This window comes from Paramisgurnus dabryanus, chromosome 5 (assembly GCF_030506205.2).
Source record: "Paramisgurnus dabryanus chromosome 5, PD_genome_1.1, whole genome shotgun sequence".
NCBI classification, from domain to species: Eukaryota; Metazoa; Chordata; class Actinopteri; order Cypriniformes; family Cobitidae; genus Paramisgurnus; species Paramisgurnus dabryanus.
Genome location: NC_133341.1, coordinates 10841024 through 10864958, shown reverse-complemented (window position 1 = coordinate 10864958; position 23935 = coordinate 10841024). Strand labels below are relative to the sequence as shown.

Sequence of the window (23935 nt, the reverse complement as noted above, 5' to 3'; positions counted from 1 at the left end):
TTTAATGTTTTAACATTTTGATTTAGCCCTTATGCACTGTTTGTAAGCACTGGTGTGAAATAAGTTTGCATATTTAGCCCTCTTGTGGTACCGCTTGGTGTTAAATGTCCATTTGAATTTAACATGCATAATTTCATTATTTCTCTGGTCAGCTCACACAGAGACTGTTATATCTGTCCTGTTGCATTCTTACTGCCACTACATATGAAGAGTTTTGTTGCAAAACGCAATAAATCCATTTAGTCCATTTAGGTAAAAATTAGTTTTTTTATTCCAAGAAAGTGACAAGATGAAAACCACAATTTTCTGTTACAAACTTTCATATAGCATCTTTAGGTTATAATTACATTAAAAATTCAAATCCATAATTAGATTTTTAAAGCTATATTATAAAAACTGATTTTTTTCTCTCGCAAAAAGCAAATAAATCCATGACACGTTTTTTTCCAAGATGCTATAAATCTATTGAATCAATATATAAATGTGCATTTATCTTTGCCATGTTATATTCATTTAGTTGACTAGCTGATTAAACATTAATGGAATTAATCAAAACACTTTGTCATATTAAGAACACTGTCATTGCTGCTATCATCCTTGGGACGTCGTCGCTGAACTTTTTTCACAGCGATCAGCTGTAAAATGTTTTGGTCCTGCTTGATTTTCATTGACTTCGGGTAAAATAATGGAAAGTTTTTTCATAAGATCCCTGGGGTCAATGTGTTAGCATGGAAGAAGCTTGATGCTGTTGGGAGAACAAGCAACAGCCGGCATTTTGCCTCTCACGTAAATAATTAGATTTTGATGGCTTACATTTCTTCCCCGCCACAGAAAACCACCACAGGTTTATTAATGCCATCAAAATTACTATTTTGTTTCCCCAATAATTGTTTACAGTGCGTGGAATGGTGCGCTTTGATTTGTTGCGCAGAGTTATTGCATTCTGAAGAGAAGGAGGACTGACGTTTGATGTGGTTTGGAAAAAATGGCATAACACGGCTGAAGAATTGACTTTTTAATACCTGATACAATACTGATTCTGACTGTAACCATTTTTTTTTAAGTGTCCACACCAGGGCTTTTATATTGACCATTAAAGTTCAGTGTTTATTCAGGGATTATACTGGGATTTATTAAAAAAACAACAACAACATGAACTACTTTTTTAAGCTATGGAGGCCACAATAGAGCATTATGGGTCGATTATGTGTGATGGTTGATTAGAAATATTACTACAGTTTACTAAAGAAAATACTACTATAGCTTTTCATGTGAGAATGATTTACGCTCTACTCCCACCTTCATACCTCTAAGATCGTCTTTATTTTGATCACCTTTCATTTGTATGTTTTCTGTTACACTCCAGTCTCATACTGAAAGAGCTGAACACAGAATACGTTGATGTTCTTGTAATTATAAAACTATGCAGACATCAAGACCACATACTGCCAGCTACTGTCTATGTGCATTTATAACTCTCATCATCTATTTCACATCGTTTTAGAATCTACTGATTGAAGACTGAAGGCTGTAGCATTAGTAGAACAGATTTTGATTGCAACCTTTTGATGTCATGTATTGTGATGTAAACAACATGGCAGTGTAGTGTATACTTCTGCATTGCTGACACAGGAAAAGCATGTACAGTGTCTATCAGACGGTTTATTCATAAGTTAGTCAGATTGCCGTTATGTTTTTGAAGAAAAAAAATTGCTCTGCATAACAATGATATCTGTGATATCCCAGCTAAAGTCTGCTAAAAAAGATTAGGTGCATTAAAGATTAATTTCACTCATTGATAGCACATTGATTTCAATCTTTGAAGGTTATTTTTAAAGAATGTATTTACATTGTGTAGGATGATTTCATCAATCACAAAAGGTGACTTTAGCTGGGTTTTCACATGCAGAGTCACATTGTTTTGCTTGCAATATTTTTTTGTTTAGATTAGTCTATCTAAGCTCATTCATCTAGCTCATCCATAAACAACAATCTATTCACAGGTATATTTATCTGTATGTATTTACCAATTTGACCTCCAGGTGGAGAATAGCATATGAAAATGTATACAAGAGATTTTTTTTCAACAGCTCTTGCATAAAGCAAGACTTATAGAATAAAGACGACTGGAGAATTTTAATTTCTTAGGTTTAATTTGCTTGCTCATTTACTAGTTACAGCCATGTGCAACTTAAAAATATGTAAAAAAAGTTTCAGAGTTTATCTGTTTTTGTGTACTTTGATGTATTTCACAAAAAGAATTCTTGGTAATCTTGATTATTTGTTTTTAAAACTGAAAATGACTTGACATAAAACTATGTGTAGTAGCCTGGCAAGTGTCAGTGTTGTGTACAGTTTTTCACATGATAATTGTCACATGATGTACATACATGCACAGATTAATAATAAAGGCTCATGTTTAAAGGTGCAATTTGTAAGATATTTGCAGTAAAATGTCCAAAAACCACTAGGCCAGTGTTATATATTTTGTCCAGCTGATTACTATCAATATCTGTAATGTTTTCAACTACTTGTAAATCGTGAGAAAATTTCCATTCAAAACATTGTTATGGGGCAGTGCAGTCTCATGTCAATGACGTTAATATCCATGTGACCCTTTGTCACCGCCTTTACTGACGTAAACCACATGACAACACTGGTCGAGTTCGAAAAAATAAAATGGCAGCCAAGGAACCGACTGGAGCACAAATTTAGTGTAAATAAACGTATATTTTCACTTTTTACACATTTTAATTGCATTTCTAGCGAGAAATTAGTATTGTAGTTTTCAAATATGTGATTAGTTATCACAAAGGCGCTCTCTGTTCATATTTCAAACACGCTGCCTTTGAAGTGCGTAGGAAAGCCTTTCTCGGAGCTGCGTTCATGCCTCCGAAGTTATGGCCTCATGAGGCAACAAGTCACTGCCTTGAGTTTTCGGACGCAGCGAGCCAGTGTTGTGGACAAATGCAGCACTATGCGATAGCGCCTGTCGGGCTACGCGCTTGCTTATGAACTTATGGATAACTCTTTACCGTTTGCCGCTGGTTGTGTCAGCTCCTGTTAGCATACGGGCCAACCAAACGACCCAAGAAGAGTTTGGAACAAAACGAGAGAGGATCAATTTGTTGTTGCATTATCTGGATGGAGAGAGCTTCACGACAACATTTAACTAGACCGATATTCTGATCCTGCTTGTGTTTTACGCGATGGGTGAGTTGTTTTGATTCGTAACACTTCAAAAAACGTATGCTATTATATTGATCACAACATTAGTGTGTAGATTGTAATCAGCGCGTCTTCCCGCGGACGATATGCACATCAAAGGTATTGTACAGCAATATAAATGGTCATTTTAAGACACTTCACAATAAGATTTGTACTGTCAATACATTATGTGAAAAATCATTGTAGATTGTAAGTTGAAAACTTAATTCTGTGCTGTGTTAACAATTGAATTTGGACTAATACCGTAATATCTATGACTGAAAATTTCGTTTACATCACATATAAACTTACATAATGAAATAAACGATGTCATCAAACGCAACATTTATAAGACTTGATTACCTTATCCATATGTGATTTCTCGTTCTCATCTGATTGATGGCCATCAGTGGTTGAGTTAAAGACTACAAATCCCATAATTACACGCTGCTTCAGAGCGTCAGTAAACAACATCATTGTTATTGTTTGATCTGGCGCCATCTAGCGGTGAAAATAATACAAACTGCATTTTTAACAGTGCTGAAAAACCAGCTGACATTCCCCATGCTTGCTGAGTTCTGCCCACCAAGCTCTCCAGACCCCCTCTCTTCATATGACATATGTGAAGTTACAATGTATGATTTTTTTAAAACTATTTATTTGTATGATACAGCTGCAAATAAGTATTTGAACACCTAAGAAACCCAGTGTTAATATTTGGTACAGTAGCCTTTGTTTACAATTACAGAGGTCAAACATTTCCTGTAGTTTTTCACCAGGTTTGCACACACTGCAGGAGGGATTTTGGCCCACTCCTCCACACAGATCTTCTTTAGATCAGTCAGGTTTCTGGCCTGTCGCTGAGAAACATCGAGTTTGAGCTCCCTCCAAAGATTCTTTATTGGGTTTAGGTCTGGAGACTGGCTAGGCCACGACAGAACCTTGATATGCTTCATACAGAGCCACTCCTTGGTTATCCTGGCTGTGTGCTTCGGGTCATTGTCATGTTGGAAGTCCCAGCCTCGACCCATCTTCAATGCTTTAACTGAGGTAGTTCCCCAAAATCTCGCAATACATGGCCCCGGTCATCCTCTCCTTGATACAATGCAGTCGCCCTGTCCCATGTGCAGAAAAACACCACCAAAGCATTATGCTACCACCCCCATGCTTCACAGTAGGAATGGTGTTCTTGGGATGGTACTCATCATTCTTTTTTTCTTCAAACACGTTTAGTGGAATTATGTTCAAAAAGTTCTATTTTGGTCTCATCTGACCACATGAATTTTTCCCCTGACTCCTCTAGATCATCCAAATGGTCATTGGTAAACTTAAGACGGGCCTGGACATGTGCTAGTTTAAGCAGGGGAACCTCCCGTGGCATGCATGATTTCAAACCATGACGTTTTACTGTATTACCAACAGTAACCTTGGAAACGGTGGTCCCAGCTCTTTTCAGGTCATTGACCAGCTCCTCGCGTGTAGTTCTGGGCTGATTCCTCACCTTTCTTAGGATCATTGAGACCCCTCGAGGTGAGATCTTGCATGGAGCCCCAGGCTTCTTCCATTAGATTGTTCCAACAGTGGACCTTTTTCACCAGGCTGCTTGGCCATTTCCCCGTAGCCCTTTCCAGTAGTGATGTTAGGTTCTCGAACGAATCGTTCTTTTGAGCCGGTTCTCAGGAAGTAACCGGTCGAGCCGGTTCACAAATCGAACTGAATCGAACTTTAGTTTTGGGCATAGGTTCCGGGTTGATGACGCAGGACGCACAGCCGAAATAGCACGTCGAACTAAAAAAGAAACAAACGAAGATTGTCGATGATTGCCGAGGCGAGGATTGCCGATGATTCTGACAGATGAGTTGCTGACACTGCGTGTGAATCACAGAGGATTTGAACGAGCCATTCTTGTTTTATTAGTTTCTTGATATGCTTGTTTTATTAAAAAGCTTTAGTTTTAGTACGATTTATTGTGCATGCAAATCATCTTGTAGTTGTTTAAGGAAGACCAATGAGTTTAAAAGAAAAGTTTATTTATTCTTTATACTTACACATCCGCAATTGTGCACCAGTGTCTTTTTCTTATTCAAGTTGTAGGCTAGTCAAAACTGGTAATATGGCATTTACAATCCGCGATTGAAACTGTGAACACAAACATTACTAACTTGTGAATGAAAGGCAATAAATCAGCTATGCCTTCACAAAAACAACTTTTTATTTGAATGTTTTAATGTGTTGACACAAACGACTTTATTTGAATGTTTCATTGATACAAGTCATTAGAAAATAAATGCGTAGCAATGTCATTTCTTGATGACATCAGCAACCGTTGAATCGGCTTTTTGAACCGGTTCAATGAGCCGAACTGTCCGAAAAGAGCCGGTTCGCGGAAATGAATCGGACTTTGCATCACTACTTTCCAGCCTTGTGGAGGTGTACAATTTTGTCTCTAGTGTCTTTGGACAGCTCTTTGGTCTTGGCCAGGTTAGTAGTTGGATTCTTACTGATTGTATGGGGTGGACAGGTGTCTTTATGCAGCTAACGACCTCAAACAGGTGCATCTAATTTAGGATAATAAATGGAGTGGAGGTGGACATTTTAAAGGCAGACTAACAGATCTTTGAGGGTCAGAATTCTAGCTGATAGACAGGTGTTCAAATACTTATTTGCAGCTGTATCATACAAATAAATATAGTTAAATAAATTGTGATTTCTGGATTTTTTTTGATTATGTCTCTCACAGTGGACATGCACCTACGATGACAATTTCAGACCCCTCCATGATTGGGTGTTCAAATACTTATTTTCCTCACTGTATGCCAAAACACAACTGCATGCAATGCTTTTAGAACAATTCCCCTTGTTTCACAGACAAGGATTAATGCTAGTCCAAGACTAAAAGACATGTTTTTGGTATATCATATATTTTAAAATATGCCATTGATTTGTCTCAAGATACATATCATTTTATTAAGGGTAGTCCTGGTTTCACACAGACAAGCTAAGCCTTGTCTGTGTGAACCCAGGCAAGTGTGTTTGTGTGCCTAAACCGCATTGCATGTGTGAATGTCATACCACCTCGCTGTGCTTCAATAATTTAGTATCATACAGGAAACCGTACAAGCTAAGAAAATGCCATTGCTCAATACCACCACAATCTTACTTGTCTATAGTTGAGTGCTGGGCGTGTCAGATATACATCTCAACTAAACAATACAAAACAAAAACATACTGCTGCTTTAATTATATATGTATTCCAGCACATAATTAGATAACTATTTTTGGGATATTTAACATTATAGAAATAGTATTACTAGCTAGAAGGTATTTCTAGAAGACTTTTGCCACCTAATTGGGCATTCAGTCTACAGTACACTCTTAAAAATAAAGATGCTTAAAAGGTTCTTCACAATAATGCCATAGAATTATTAGATATATATTTTTTGGATCCTCTAAGAACAATTTAGTCAAAAGTTCTTCATTTAGACATACAGTAAAAGCTTCTTCTATGGCATCGTGAAGCAAATTTATTTTTAATAGTGTATTGTTTGGTGCACATGTACCATTGAATGATTATAAACATGGAATAAAGAGTTGAAAACATGGCAAAACACATGACACCACACTCAAAAAATCAATACAACCCGCCTTTCTCTAGGGCACTTGATAACTTCAAAACATCTTGCCTCTCTTCCTCTCTGAAAGAGAGAGAGCGAGAGACAGAGACAGTTATTACTCACAACCTCACTGTGTTCATGGTATCAAGCTCCTGAACGTATTTAACAAATCTGGAAACTTCGTCTAACAGAAACTACAAAACTGATTGGTAAGTAGATCTTATAATCTTGATATTTTAAGAATTTTAAAATATAAATGTAAAATTTTAAAAACTTGTTGTTAATGCAGTAAATCATAAATGAATTTTATGTTGGCAGACATACAGACAGCTTTGTTTCTATACCATTATTTGGACATTGAGGTGGCAAATACTTTCAGTTCTTTATTTTAATATGCGTACTTTGAGAACTAGAAAATATTTCCCAGATCAGTATGATGCTGACATGCTGGATCAGTACATCTCTTAATGTTGTAAAGCCTTTTAAAGCTGCTTTATAGCCTAATGCAGTGTTTGTAATGTTGTTTTTGCTGTGATGTAATGGCATCTCAATTTACAGAGAGGTAAAGTGGCAATATTTGTAAAAGTGCAAATACCAATGCATTAGCAAACAGCATCTTTTCTAGACGGCAATTCACTGATAGTAGACTTTTCTGATGAGATTAATGTAAAGCATTACTTTGATGGGATTATATTATAGTATGAAACAACATAAAGTGACATCAGTTATTCAGCTGGTTTAAATCTTGCAGCTTGAGCTGCCCCACCTTTCTTAATCTGTTGTGTCTTTTGCATTTTTTACATATTTGCTTTTACATAAGCATTTATATGATTCTAAAAATATTTGATATTTAAAGATAGACATAAGAATATAAAATGGCGTATACGTTGCATTAATACTCTTGTTACATCGATTATGATATAAGACTGAATGTTATTATAACCATAACAACAATTCTATTTATTATGGACATTTGTATGAGTCTTAGTTTTATGTGGCCGTAAACTAAAAATAGGCCTAAACCATTTATAGTGCTGAAACTAGATTTGCATGCCATTGATACTTTGACTTCCTGTCACTGATTCACAAGACACAATGTGATGATCCAAAGGAACAGAAGTTAGCGAAATAACATCAAAGCACAAAGCCTGAATGGTGTTAGAATGATAAAATGGCTTATAAAAGCAAAAAATGTGGTCATATTATCTTTTAAGAAATAGTTTTATGTTAAAGGAAGTTTATAAAATACAGAACCAGCATTGTGAGAGGTACGTGGTAAAATGTCTCAAGATACATCACATGGATTGTTTTCTATGCACATTTTTTTTACAAAACAAAAGAACATCAAAACGTTCATTACGGCTTTCTCTTTAAAGTCACAAATCTTGTGTGGTTTTGAGCTTATACTTCATGATTTTCCAGAAATGATCTAATGCGAGCGGACCTTCCTACATTAGCGAATGTAATTGTATTTGAACCCATTTACAGAAAGTCCAAGTTATAATATTTTAAAATATCCATCACACTATAATCCCTGCCTCCATGCAGTTCCATTCATGTGGTCTGGATGAGTTTCTTGATACAGGAAAATCAGGATCCACTGGCTGTACAAAATCCTTTAGCATGTTCTCCTAGTTTGTTGAATTTCCTATGTTTCAATCAGTTCATTAATTTATTTGTCTAGTTAATTAGCCCCCCCCTCTGTTTCCTTGGTTACCCATTAGTCTCACCTGTGCCTCGTTTAGCTCACCTGTGTCTAGTTTAGCTCTTTGTCTGTTTTTCAGTACCCTGTCTGTTCTTTTTTGGTGTAATGTTATATTCTCCTGTTTCTTTCCTGAGTTTTTAACAATTAAAAATACATAAAATCTTATTCATCGGTTGGCTGTTGTATTACACACCCAGTGTTACAAAAGGAATGGACCAATTAAAGAATAGATTTACCAGCAGTTCGCCTGCTCTGACTTGAACAAGGGGAACGGGAGTCTGCACCTTTTTTGTTACTGGCCTCAACGAGGCTAAGGCATGCCTGCCTGATGGTGGTCCTCAGGAGGACTTTGCGAAGTTTGTAGAGTGGGTGCTGATGAACTGCGGTTCCCCCTTCACCATCTGTGAAGCAGAGGGGGATTGTTTGATGACCCCTGGGCCCGTTTTGGACAGAGAATACGAGCCAGTGCCCACTGCGGGCCATGAAATAGAGCCAGAGCGTAGAGTCCCTCATGGAGCAACTGTTTACTGTTGGTTTATCCACCCAAAAGCCAGTTAAGGACGGCTGGGTCTATCATAGACATTTTTTGCCAATCCTCCTCACCCATATCCCTAGCCTGGTAATACCATCCTCTGCTATTTTGCTTCGCTTCATAGACAGAGTCTGGCTGGGCATAATTGACAATCGTTTTCCTTCTTGTGGAAGGGGCTTGTCTGAAGTTTAAAATCATTGGTCTAAACGTAAGCCAATCACATAACGTTTGTTATGCGCCGGCTCAGCCGGATCGAATTTCTGCTGTAAAACACATGTATGATGTGAAAACAAACCCATCGAACGAAATACCGGAGTTAACATGGCTATGAACGACTTTTGCAGATTATGTAAAGTAAATCGGGCCAGAGCTAGTTCAACACTATCCTCAAAATGTCTTTCCCCTCACGTCTAAGTGGAGGAACGCCCCTCTCTCCTCTCAAACTCTTCCACCAGACAGCCATAACCATATCTAAATTAAATCTTCCTACCTTATTTTCTGGTTAATCAGGAACGTCACCAAAGAATGTTTGCCCATGCGTCCTCCATCATTAACTGTGAACAATGAAATTCCCATCCATGATTTCTCAATCGTTGTGCACGTCAAGCAGTGCTGCACACAGTTTCTCGCTAACGATCGGTAATAGTTGATAAATTAAACTTTTCCCAAAACCTGTCGGGAGTAGGGCAACAACATAATCTCCATTCAAAATGTTTAATAAACACTTTTCTTGTTCGGGCTTAAGTTGGCAAGTGCTGGTTCTCCACAACAGAGCAAATAGCTTTCTGTGCCTCCATGTCCACTACAAACTACAACCGTACATTCGACGCTTAGCGTCTACGTCACGGCTCTCAGCCCGCCCTCTGTTCGTTGATTGGGCTGTCGGTCTTGAAGCCGGGGGAAAACGGTTTGTATTGGAGGTTTCTCAGACTGAGTACAGAAGCGTAATGAAATTTAGCGGAAGTACAAAGTCTGACATAGTCAGGCTACCATATCCCCACCCCTGGACTCATTCCTCAGCTACCTGTAATGGGTATGTGGTATGACCCAGTCCCATCCTGTTTCCTGCCCACCCCTTTCCTCCTGGATTCTCCTGTGCCCAGGCTGGTTCTGCCCAACTATAATTTACTTGTATTTCCATCTCCCTTGCTCCGTCTGCTCCTTCACCTTTGTTGGTGTCTTGCAGCTCCTCGGCTACGCCCCATTGGCGATAGTTTTCTTGCACCTTGACTCTGCCTCGGGTTCCTTTGACATCAGTTTGGCCCTTTAGGGTAGATCACCTTGCTACACCTGGCTCCTCTGTGCCCATAACTTCACTCTGCCTGTCAGCCTATCAGCACCACCCTGGCTCTGCGTTCCCTCGGCTCCACCGTGGTCTGTCGTCACTCTACAGACTTCCGTCCCTCTGGCCGTGCCTTGGCACTGCATCCCTCATGCTCCACTGGGCTCCTCATTCCCTTCTGCTTCACCTTGATCATCATTCTTCTGCTGACACCCCAGTGTGCCGATCGTCTGTCTCCACCTCAGTCTCTCTTCCTGTAAAGTCACCTTGTGATTCCAGGTCTTTGCTGTCGACCAGTCGACCTGGTCACTCATCCCGTCAGCTCCGCCTCCATGGGCTCCGCTTTTGTAACTCGGCACCCAGGCTCCTCTCAGCCCATCCTTCTTTGTTCCGCCTTTAATCTGAATTTCTTTTTCTCTTTTTGCTCCCCTCCTACCACTTCAAAAGTCTTGACTAACCCTAATCTTTAATCTTAAACCTTTACCTCATTTGTTTGAAACTGTTATTAATTTCATGCAGCTGTTTGCTTTGAGATGTGATACTACAAAGACTTCACTATGAGTAAATCAAAAGACAGCAACCCCACATCTTTCACCATGGAGACGGATGACAGGAAGGATGAAGAGAGGTCAAAAAAAGTGAAGAAAAAGGATAAGATGCCCATGGACACATATTTCCGGGAAGATGCAATGGACGACACACCGAGAATTAAATTTAACTTACACTTTGACAAGTGAGTGTAACTCTTCATTAGTAGAGATAATTTATTCAGAATATCCCTTTGAAATTTTGCATCAAGTATTTACGACTGTAAGATTATATTTTGGGAGAATGTAGATGGTTCCATTGCATGTGAATATAGCCAATATAACAACTGTGAGCTTGTTACAGTTATCCCTGCTCTCCTCTATTAAAGAACTAAAGCAAACTAGATTGTGTGTGACAAACCGATGTGTCAGCATGCTCTCAGCAGATCCTGTGGTAATTGTTTCTGAACATTAAGGGTTCATTTCTGCACACAGGGGAATTAGACATGTGAAAGAGGAACCACGAAAAATAACTGAGGCCTTTACTGTCAAGAAGCTGTTTGAGGCCGTTTCCAGTGGCAATGTCTCTAAACTGCAGGGTTTACATGAGTACCTGCACAAAAGCATGAAACATCTCTCAGACTCCCAATGTAAAAATGCCTTATGGGTTTATAATAAAATAAATTAAAAGACAACATAAGAGACTGACATTTAACTGATCATTTGATCTCTTCTTCTAGATAAGCCCAATGGAAAGACAGCCTTGCACAAAGCTCTTTTAAACTTGAAGGATGGTGAAAATGACACTATTGAATATCTGCTCCACATTGCAGAGAAGATGGGAGATTTGAGGAATTTCATCAATGCTGCATACACAGACAGTTTCTACAAAGGTCAGACATATTAGAAAATAAAATATGTTGATCATATTGAAAATATTATGCATGTTAAAGACTGATCTTCGTGTCACAGGTCAGACAGCTCTACATGTTGCCATCGAAAGGAGGAGTGCAAAGTTTGTACAGATGCTGGTTAAGAAAGGTGCAGATGTCCACGCTATGGCCTGTGGGAAATTCTTTCAGCCCAATGAAGGGATGTGCTTCTATTTTGGTAGGTGCTTTTGTAACCATCATGTTAGGAAATTGTCTGATTTGGATACTTGATTATAAAACATTATACGGTTGAAATGCTGCATTTTGATGCATTAACTCTCTAAACTCACTGACAATATTCAGTTTTGTTGTATCTCTACCTGTATCTTCTCTGCATCTTTTCTGCACAGGTGAGTTGCCGTTGTCACTGGCTGCTTGTACTAATCAGACAGACATTGTGGATTTCCTGATGGAAAACCCATATCAGCCAGTGGATGTCACTAAAAAGGATTCGCATGGAAACATGGTGCTTCACGCTCTAGTAGCCATAGCAGATAACAGCAATGAGAACACAGAGTTTGTCATTGCCATGTATGACCACATCTTAAGGAAAGTCGCTCAACTCCACCCTAAAACAAAGCTGGAGGAAATCGAAAACAATCAGAGACTCACACCGATCAAACTAGCAGCCAAGACTGGAAAATTTAGGGTAAGGACTTGTTGATGTATAATAATAATAATAAATAAATTGTTTGCTTGCTTGAATAGTTCTGCATTAATGGTTCGCTATATGGTGATTTTTGAATGTTTCAGAATATGTTTTGCAAAATACAAAGATATACTGTATTTGACTAGAACAGTGTTTCCCAATCCTGGTCCTCGAGCACTCCCTCCCAGAAAGGATGTCTTATCTAACACACCTGATTTAACTCAGGACCAGGATTGGGAAACACTGGACTAGAACAATTGAAGCAGTGATTTATTCATGCACCCTTTAAAATACAGCCAGTTCTGTGTTCTGTTTATAGATGTTCCTGATTGCGGATGAATAATTATTTCTCACATGATTTCAGATGTTATTTCCCTAGTGATCAGCCAAAAACATTATCACAGCAGTTCCCAATTCATGGTCATCCAGTCACAAGTCATTGTCATAATTTGTGTTTTGTCATAATTTGTATGTATCTTCTGATTTTTAGTTAAAGGTGCCATAGAATGTCAAACTGTATTTACCTAGGCATAGATGAATAATAAGAGTTCTGTAGATGGAAATGACATATTGTGAGACATACCTTGCAAAAGACCACTGACAAACAGGCCAATGTCAAAGACATAGGCAGTCCAGGATGGGACCTTGAGCAGGCGACCCAGACCTCAGCAAGCATGAAGAGCCATGAAGGAGTGGAAGAAGGAAGGAGGCATAGTGGAGGAGACGGGGTACTGATGACTGATGAAAACAGAGCCGGTGTGAGAGGAGCCCAGGATGGAGACAGGCACAGCCGAAGGAGTAGAGCCCGAAGCAGTGGATGGTCGATGACTGACCAAGGCGGAGCCGGGGGGATGAGGGAGCCTGGTGGAGCTGGTGATATGATGGGCCACGGTGGAGTTGAGAAAACTAGAAGCCAAGGTGGAGCCGCTGGGTCGAAGGGCCGAGGTGGAGTCAGGGTTTCGACGGCTAGAGGCGGAGACAAGAAGTCCTCCAACCCCGAGGTAGTTGGAAGCTGGAAATCCTGAAGCACCTCCGACCCAACGGCTATAGCGTGCTGAGGATGAGCCTGGTGACAGCGGCCCTGGGTTCATGTTGTGGCTAGCGTAGGCAGAGGAGAAGGGAGACTGGGTGGGGCTATCGGAGACAAGAGTGAGCTGGACGGGACCAGCGGAGACAAGGGTGAGCTCTATGGGACCAGCGGAAATGAAGGTGAGATGTATGGGACTAGCGGAGATGAAGGTAAGCTGTATGGGATCAGCGGAGATGAAGATGAGCTGAACAAGACCATCGGAGATGAAGGTGAGCTGAACAAGACCAGCGGAGATGAAGGTGAGCTGAACAAGACCAGCGGAGATGAAGGTGAGCTGAACAAGACCAGCGGAGATGAAGGTGAGCTGGACAGGACCAGCGGAGATGAAGGTGAGCTGGACAGGACCAGCGGAGATGAAGGTGAGCTGGACAGGACCAGCAGAGAAGACAACAGAAAGCATTCAGCAAAGTCTATTAAGTAAATAATCCCTGAATCCAGTGTTAGCTCACCCTCAGTGATATCCTCAACGGTGAAAGCCGATCTACAAGAGACCAGCACTCAGTCCACAAACACAGCGAAGCTCCCTCAAGGTCCCTTCTCGGACAAGTTGTCCAGGAAATGAGTGAGGTTGCAAAAGGCAAGGCACATGAGTCTTACGGCAGGGAGGTCCATGAATGGGAAAGTAAACTTAACACTAAACTGAACACAGAATATAAAAACACTCACACTAGACGCCACAGACTGTTTTGGTCGGTTCTTCTGTTACCGTATGCTGTATGGAGAGAAGAGAAGAACAAATAGAAACATTAAACATTTAATTTAATAACAGAGTTCAGGTAAATAAAACAAGAACTGACAATGAATGAAGACAATGGTGAGTATATATAGTGTCCGGGTAATGGTGAACAGGTAAAGACTGTAATCAAAGATGGTGGATGATGGGGTGCAAAGGATTATGGGTGATGTAGTCCGAGGAGTGAGGGCAGATGACAGAGGAGATTTAACAGATGTCACCCCAAAATTAAAGTAATCGCAATGCTATAAACAAAGTTGTGACTGCTGACGTTATGAGTTAACTTGCAATATGCTAATGCTAGGTAGCGTTTAGGCTCAAGTTCTACTATTGATGTTACAGTTACGTTTTGCAGGTCCATAATAAAAAAACACAAACTTACCACTCAGAAACCTCCACTTCCAATCTCCGAAAAACAACTTATTCCTCAAAATCTGTATCTTCGTCTGAAACAGGCTCAAACATATGATCTGTTTGCACACGCACGCATGCGCGTGCGCGCGCACGCACGCACGCACGCACGCACACACACACACACACACACACACAGAGCTACTGAAATGAGCCACTCTGAGAAACAGCCAATCAGAGCAGAGCTCAACTCTAATTCTAGGGACAAATCCTAGGGTTGTATATGGACATGTAAAACCATTTCTGGATCATTTTTGCACTTAAAGGGGACAAAGAATGAAAAACCATTTTTACCTTGTTGAATAATGTTAGTCTACCCGCATTCACGAACATACAAAAAGTGCTAGACATTCTAAACATCTCAGTCTCATAGAATTTCCTTTTTTAGAAATGTCAGCCAGAAAACGGCCCAATCTGAAAAACTGATGCTTATGACATCACAGGCATCTCACTGCCTCTCCACTTTAAAATAATTGTCTACATTTTTTGAGTGGCAGCAAAGTCAGCCAATCAGTAATGAGATTGCAAGTTAAGCCAGTAGGGGGAGCCAAATAGGTGCAAAACCACTTGTTTAAAATCCCCCACCCTAATAGAGCTATCTGAGAGAGGTTTTTAGGAAGCTTCTAAGGCATTACAGACCCAAACAAAAAATTTTTTGTCTACATGTCACATCACAGAACAAGGATAAATACCCCGTTCAATCATTCTATGTCACCTTTAATAAAGCCACATACCTTCTATGTAGAGATCAGAGAACAATTTAACATACTGTATCAATGCATTCTTTGGCACATTTAATGCTGTATGAATTGATGGATTATACAAAGCATCTTTATTCAAAGTAGTGTATGGCTGCCATTCAAACATATATAAACATATCTTGATCTTTTTTTGTTCACCAGTTGTTTAAGCACATAGTGCAGCGAGAGTTTAAAGATTGCAGACAGCTGTCTCGGAAGATCACGGAGTGGGCATATGGTCCAGTTTGCTCCTCAATTTATGATCTCGACTCCCTGGACAGCTACGAGAAGAACTCTGTGCTGGAGATTGTTGTTTATGGCAGCGAGATTCCTGTGAGAAGACAAATGATTATAATTGAAAATATTGTATTTGAAAGTAACTAAAATTATAAAATGCATAATTGGATTTTTCCAAAAATGCTGAATCTGGATTAAGTAGTATTTATAAGAACTTTCTTCATCTAATTTCAGAACCGCCTTGAGATGCTTCATATTGAGCCTCTTAATAAACTACTTGAAGAGAAGTGGGATAGATATGCTCAACGGATTTTCTTGTTCAACTTTATTGTATATCTTGCCTACCTTCTCAGTTTTACAGCAGTAGCTTATTACCGGCAAGAAGGAAAGGTACACAGACTATTCATGCACACTCACACTTTGTTATTTTTATCTCCACAGGGATTTTCCATTCATCACTATTGTTCCTTTTCGATACGATTCACTTCGAATTGCATAAGTAGCTAATGCTATGGGGAAAACTCCTGTTTACTTCGCAATTAAAGCCTATTGGTTAACTTCTGGGAAAATCACAGACCAATGGTGTTTGAGCCCGCCAACATGGGCAGGCCCCATGCCCTATACAAGTCTGGGTAGAATGTCACACAGTAAAGTTTTTTCTCTCATCTCGCTGCTCCGAGATTTCCCCTGCTGCTATCCAGAAAGAGCTGAATATTCCTCTATAAAAGCGTAAGCACTTTGTTATAATGTCGCTAAGGTTTTGTGGCTTGTGCCTTTCTGCCCCTCAAAGATCTCCACTCGGAGTGCATCACCTGCCTGGGTCCTGCCCATGCCAAGACGACGCTCACGGATTCCGTCAGGGCTCCCTGCAAGCATGTTCCTCTCGCTGTGTTGCATGCCCGAATCGCCACCTTCCGCGGCAACACCCCCTGCCTATCCCCCTCATGCCAAGACTGGTGTGCTGTGTATGTGTTAAACGTTACGCAGCGAGTGTTTTTGCTTGCGCACTTCAGGCGAAAAACGGTACTGTGTGACGTTTTACCTGGACTTATGGCATGGGCCTCGGCAGTGTTGGCGGGCTCAAATGCCATTGGTCTGTGATTTTTCACAGACATTAACCAATAGGCTTCAATCACGAAGTAAACAGGAGTTTTCCCCATAGCATCAGGTACTGACGCAACGCTCATTCTCATTAACCAACATTCTGTGAAAAAATTCCCTTAATATCTTTAATTCTGATTAAGTCCATGTTCAAGATCAATGTGAAATCAATGATTAAAATCTAACTTTAATGCTCCAAATCTCAAAATTACAGACCTTAGACTGGATTTGCGAGACAAGGTCACATTTTACCAAACTTTCACACCACCACAATATGATTCACACGTCTGTGATAAGCGAAATGTAAAAATGTGTGCTTTAAATGTTTAATGTAATGTCTCATCCACATATGTGCCATTTTCTTTCCCACTCATAGAAGCCTCCATTTCGTTACAACAAGGAAAGTGAGCACCTGTACTTTACAGGACACATGATTAGTGCCATTGGAGCCCTTTACTTCTTTTTTAGAGGGGTATGTTTTCCATTCACATGCAAAATAAAAACTAGAACTTTCACAGAAACTGAATTTTTTTTTTCTTTTAAGTTATTAGATTTGATCAGGAAGCATCAGAGATTTCAGTGCCTGGGAGATGGATACTCTGATCAACTTTTGTGAGTCCCTTTACACTTCTTTATTTAAACTTTAATCTGAAGAGCTTGTTTTTTGTCTAGATACACCAACTATTTTTGCCTTCTGTTGTCCTGTAGTTTTTTGCAGGCTCTGCTCTTTATAGTGTGTGCTGTACTGTATTTTTGTGGTCAAGGGGAATATCTGGGCTTTCTGGTTTTGAGTCTTGCTTTGAGCTGGCTAAATCTACTCTACTTCTCCAGAGGATCCCAATTTATGGGAATCTACAGTGTCATGATACAAAAGGTGAGGATAATGTCTCTCTTCATAATCATTCCATCTGGATGAATTAGGGTATTAGTATGTTTGTGTAACATTATAACTATTACAACATTAAGGTGCTATGTAACACTTTTAGTACCCCTAGGTTGTGTAGATTAGCCATATAGTACAAGTAGAACCCAAAGCATTGCATAATTTTTTTTATAAAAGCTTTTAAACCCTTTGATTGTTCCCAGATGATTATTGGAGAAATTAGGAGATTCATTGTTGTGTATATGGTCTTTCTCATTGGATTCTCGGCAGGTATTGTCCTCATTTGCACCTTTCAATACTGTTCTTCTGTTGAATTAACTGAAAATGTATCATATTTAACTTTAACAACATCCAAAATGCATTTTTTTGTTTCTTACTCAACAGCCGTGGTAACACTTCTTTATGGTCACCCAAGACCTGTAACACAGACACGTTCCTTTTTCAAGCATTATAATACTACTGGAAACTGTGTAAAACCAAAATATGAGAATATCTCCCGCACCACTCTGGAGTTGTTCAAGTTTGCTATTGGCATGGGAGATCTGGAGTTCACAGATCAGTATGAAAACCAGGCAGTGTTCTATCTGCTGCTAATCTTGTATATAGTGTTGACCTACATACTACTATTAAATATGCTGATCGCACTGATGAATAAAAGCGTGGAGGATACACACAAAGAGAGCACCAGTATCTGGAAACTTCAGGTAAAACAAATTCAATTCCTTAATATTAATCATGACAATATCATGACAGGTGTCAAAAAAGGAGGGCGGGGAAGAAGTCCTTGGTCCAGGGGGTTTAGGCGAAGGCTGTGGGTGAGGAGTAGAGATGCGCGGATGGGCTATTATTTCATCCGCAACCGCATCACAAAACTCATCATCCGTCCGTCATCCATCCGCACCAACGTTTTTGACTAATTTTCAAAACCGCACCCGCCCGCCATCCGCTGATTGGATGATGCAAGGCGCTGCTGATGACAGCCGCGAGACTAGAAAGCTCTCAGAAAATCAGCAGTGAACTCCATCTCCGATCGGCGCAAATAAATATAAAAATAAATAAATAGCCTTAATTAATCGGACAAATTACATAGCCTGCACTGGTGTCATCCTGATTTACCATTTTGTAAAACTTATTCCAGACAACCCTTTTCTGACCTTCTATTTTCTTTGTTTTTAATTATAAAGGGTGCTTAGAATGAAGCCTCAAAATGCGTCCTTGTTGTTAAAGACGAAAACAGACGCTAAAGGGGTACCCTGCTCTTAATATAGTGACGCCGAGAGGTCTTGACCAAGCGTCAATATGTGACTAGTTGGGAGTGAGAATGTGTTTCCATAGACCGACTAGCCATATTACTGCCTGATGAAAATGTGACTATTTCAAAGTGTGCTCGATTTTTTTGTATGTAGGTATAGTCAGATAACAATATTTAACAATGTATACATATATTTTTAATTTGATTGGTTCAACCACCCGCCCAAACTTAATTAAAATATTATTTTTCGTCACGTCATCCGCCCGATCCGTGGTTTATCCGCGGAGTCCGCAGCAGTAACCGCCAACCGTGCATCTCTAGTGAGGAGTCTGGACTGGTATGACTGGGGACTTAGGAGGCTTGGTAGGGGGCAAACAAGGAGGAACAGTTCCAGTGGGGGCGGCCATCTGGGGCCAAGGCGTGACGGGGAGCAGGCTGAGGTACAGTGATGGGAAAATGGAAGGGGGCAAGGCAAGGTTCCAAGGCACAGGAGGAGCAAGAAAGGGGGAGGGTTTAATCCAGGGGGAACACAAGTGAGCCAGGACCTGAAGAGAGTCCAGGGCTCCCCGAGGCAGGGATTAGAGTTCAGGGAGGACATTGACATTGAGGCAAGGGACCTGGCTGAGGAACAGGGTGATGACAGTATAGGGGAGGGTAAAGAAGACTAAGTTGTTGAGACGGGAAGCTGCAGCTGACTGTGACTTGGGCAGTCTTTGGCGTGGACTGTTTCTTGGGAGCAGTCTTTGGCCTAGATTGCTCCCGGAACAAACTCAGACGTTGGCTGTGAAAAGAAGACTGTGGCTGAGGGATGGAAGCTCCCTTCTTCTAACTTCTTGGTCGAGCCACAGAGCTCATGATCGGTTGAGGCAATACAGCGGTGGCTGTATCCAGGGAATCCTCCGATGAGGACATTGGGGCTTGAGGTTTGACCTTGGCTAAGGTCTTGGGCTCAGGCTGGTTCATGATGTACCACACCATATCTACAAAGCCCAAGCCTGAGCACCTTCACCTCGTTGAGGCAGCCGCTTAAGATGACTTTAAGCTCTGCCTCATTAAACCCTGCTTGATACGCTGCAGTCTTGGGAATTACCTTTCACAAGTAAAACTGAACAGTTGTTTCTGGTTGTGTTAGGTCATTGTAACATTATTTTGAGAGCTGGCAATTGGATGCAGCCTATTAATAGCTAGCAATATCGCTATTTAGCCATGAATGTTGATACTTAATGAGAATCACCAGTGTTTACATGTTTTTTTATTCTTATAAAATTGTATGAGTTAGGCTATATTAAATTGTCTGTCTTACTGTAGTTCGCTAGTTAGGGTTTCCTAAAGTGAAACATATCTTGGATCAACATTCTTGTTGGTCCGAAAATTCAGTCAACCATTTCAGAATTTGGTTTAGAACAAATGGATAAGGATCATTCATCATTTGCTCCTCATCTGAGGGGTAGATTATGGTTTGGGTTTAGGTATATACTATGTTTTTGACAGGAATCTTATAATCTATAGCATTAACCTATAAATCAATGTAAAAAATATTGTTTATTTATTTATTCGTGATACGTAGTGCATTTTATCATGATTTAAAATTTTACCTAATCAGTTTAGCATTTTATATGACTCTTGTTCTTGTGTGTTGCAGCGTGCAATGAGCATCTTGGACATGGAGTGGTTTTTTCCTTGTTGTCTTAAAGAAAGGCTGCGCTCAGGGGAAGAAAAAGACCTGGGCGATGGACTGGAATCTGATCGACGATGGTGCTTCAGGTGACCCAGCAACTTCCAAATAGATAGTGAACAACAAGATCTGAATATTAGCTATGAATTTTGGATTCAATTTCCATTTGTCTTTGGTTACAAAAGGATGATACACTAGAACTAGATTTCTAAAGAAAATGTGTTTGGTGCCGGCTGTGGAAAAACTCAGGCAACAATATTATAGAATGTAGCTAACAATAGGCTTAGATGATGCTAGCATGATTAAACATGAGGTTAGCATGTTTTAGCATGTTACTACCATGTTGCCAAGGTGTTTTATCTGGTTGTTGGAGTCTACAGTCTGGTTGCCAGGTGTTGATAAAGTGTTTTAGCCAGTTTCTAGGGTGTTTCATCTGCTTGCTAGGCATTGTTTAGGTACGTGACAATCTCTGCTGTCGCGGCTGTCAGTTTGGTTCCTCTCGACGAAACTTTGCATTACCTCAGGTGACGTGCGGAGTAAAAACATTTTTTATATTGTAATATACATTTAGTTTAATTGCTAAACTACAAGTGAACGAAATTTTAATGAATTTGAAACGCACGCGGGTTGTTTTATCACCCACAAAATGGAAAACAATGGGACAAGATGATTTTTGAGTTTCAAATGGCCAGTATTTTGTTATTCTTGAACCCACAGACAAAACTAGTTTTAGCATTTAACCATGCTTAAAATTTTTGTCACATACATTGTTAAGATCTACAAGCTGGCTGCTATGTTGCTCTAGTGTTTTAACCGGTTGCTAGAGTGTTTTAGACATTGATAAGGTGTTGCTTTTGGTTGCTAGCTGATGTTGGTTGCTAGCCGCTAAGGTGTTTTAGCTAACAATAATGTTTTTAAAAAAACATGGTTAATTTTCGTAAGGGTAGTGATGCTTTGCCTTTGCAAGCACAACTTAAAAGATAATACAAGACAAAGATACCAAGATATTATATTATCAGCAATAATGCTCAGCCACAGAACCACTCCTGCGGCCTTTGTAGGCTACATAATATGCTCTTAGCCTGTATTGATCTGTGTTTACAATCTAGAAGGCAGATGAAAGCTAAAACCATTGCAGTATTGCAGCGTGTATTCTTTGTTTTTCAGTGTGGAGGAAGTTAACTGGAACCAATGGAACAGAAACCTGTCTATAATCAATGAGGATCCTGGGAGCTTATGCACGAGTGGACCTTCCCCATCTAAACCGAAAAGAGGTGCAAAACACTGAACTTGTATTGTAGTCTAGTCATTAAATTATTAAGTAAAACACCTTACTGAAATCTACTATCTTACAGTTTGATTTTGCATTTAATTTCAATTCCTATATGATGATATATTTTCCTCACAGATATCAGCCGGCTTGGACTCCTCCCAGTTTTCAGTAAGCGGTGGACACAAAGACGAACACCACGCAGTGACGCGCACGAGCTCAGTCATCTAGCTGAAGTCTCTAGCGCCCTCTGATGGTCTCATAAGAAACACCGTCACTAAACAGTGTGAAATCTATGTGCCTGGTTTGAGGCTCATTTTAAGAGCAAGCTGTTAAAAGTATTTAATCTACTGTAAGTATATGTGCAATCAAATAAGATTAAGTTAATAGTGGGTAAAACACAGGGTCCAAAAAACATGCACAATATGTTTTTAATTGAATATTTTAACATTCTGATTTGGCCTACCTATATGGAGGGCTGGAAATGGCTGAAATTCACTGGGGAGGCTTTAGTTTTGGTGATGAAGTCATTTCTTAGAATACTTTTTTTATGTGTCCTCCTATGTTTTTAAGTCACACAAACTTAAACAATTTAACAATAAATTTGTCATCAGTTTTGAGAAAAATTTGTAGTGTGAAATTTTGGTTAATTTATATTAATAAATATGGATATGAAAATTCTGATGTGTTAAGTGACAAGCTTGATGATGGCATTATAAAATAATAGTTGCAATAAAAAAACTCATTATGTAGAGTAATCTTTAAAGGAATATTCAATTTTCTTAAAAGAAAAATCCAGATAATTTACTCATCACCATGTCATCCAAAATGTTGATGTCTTTCTTTGTTCAGTCAAAAAGAATTGATGTTTTTTGAGGAAAACATTGCAGGATTTTTCTCATTTTAATGGACTTTAATAGAGCCCAACATTTAATACTTAACTCAACACTTAACAGTTTTTTTCAACGGAGTTTCAAAGCACTCTAAACGATCCCAAACGAGGCATAAGGGTCTTATCTAGCAAAACGATTGTCATTTTGACAATAAAAACAACAAATATACACTTTTAAAGCACAACTTCTCGTTTAAATCCGGTCGTGATGCTCCAACGTGACCCCACGCATTACGTCATGACGTCAAGAGGTCACAGAGGACGAACGCGAAACTCCGCCCCAGTGTTTACAAGTGTTGAGAACGAGGACCGTTCCTACGTTTTTGTATGTCAACTGATACTTATTAATGTCTTTGTGTCAGTTTATTGTTTACAATGGTCCGCAAATGTGCGGTTTATATATGTAACACGTGACCTCCCTACGTCACTACGCATTTACGTTTGGTCGCCCTGGACCGGATTTAAACGAGAGGTTGTGCTTTAAAAGTGTAAATTTGTTATTTTTATTGTCAAAAATGACAACCGTTTTGCAAGATAAGCCCCTTATGCCTCGTTTGGGATCGTTTAGAGTCCTTTGAAACTCCGTTGAAAAAAACTGTTAAGTGTTGAGTTAAGTATTAAATGTTGGGCTCTATTAAAGTCCATTAAAATGAGAAAAATCCTGCAATGTTTTCCTCAAAAAACATAATTTCTTCTCGACTGAACAAAGAAAGACATCAACATTTTGGATGACATGGAGGTGCGTAAATTATCTGGATTTTTCTTTTAAGAAAATGGAATATTCCTTTAAATGCTATTAAATATAATTTCTTTTAAATTTCCACAATTTCAAAAATTCTAACCAGAACGAAATTCACTCTCTGTACCCCATCCGCCCTATCTCCAGCCCTGCCTTTCACTACAGCCCACTGTTTGGTAAGCTTTGATGTGAAATAAGTTTGTATATGTCGACCTCTTGTGGTACCGCTTGGTGTTTCTCATGAATGTTAAAAGCGTCAAAGAGGATGTTACAGATAATATTTAGCATCACTGTTTTCTGGTCAGCTCACACAAAGACTGTTATATATCTGTCCAGTTGCATTCTTACTGCCACTACATTGTAAAGTGTCCACGCCAGGGCTTTTATACTGGCCATTAAAGTTCATTATTTCAGTGATCTGTCATTCGTGTTTTGTTGCTTCAAATGGTCTGGAATTTCCTGTT

The 23935-nt window shown here is 39.6% G+C and overlaps 1 protein-coding gene across 3 annotated transcripts; it reads left to right on the top strand.

Moving 5' to 3' along the window:
- The first annotated feature begins 6885 nt into the window (after window positions 1-6885).
- Window positions 6886-22634, top strand: LOC135748648 (transient receptor potential cation channel subfamily V member 1-like). 3 transcript variants are annotated; one of them, XM_065266904.2, is made up of 16 exons: window positions 6886-7030; window positions 10860-11073; window positions 11363-11517; window positions 11608-11760; window positions 11840-11977; window positions 12150-12448; window positions 15585-15755; window positions 15894-16049; window positions 17137-17232; window positions 17305-17372; window positions 17469-17634; window positions 17847-17913; window positions 18028-18347; window positions 20538-20659; window positions 21738-21844; window positions 21979-22634. In XM_065266904.2, the coding sequence occupies exons 2-16, from the start codon at window positions 10898-10900 to the stop codon at window positions 22092-22094; spliced, it is 2310 nt and encodes a 769-aa protein (XP_065122976.2). In that variant the 5' UTR covers window positions 6886-7030; window positions 10860-10897; the 3' UTR covers window positions 22095-22634. The 3 variants fall into 3 exon arrangements, with proteins under 3 accessions (XP_065122976.2, XP_065122977.2, XP_065122975.2); XM_065266905.2 differs by lacking the exon at window positions 17305-17372 and having other exon boundaries at window positions 17479-17634; XM_065266903.2 differs by having other exon boundaries at window positions 17847-18347.
- The last annotated feature ends 1301 nt before the right edge of the window (window positions 22635-23935 follow it).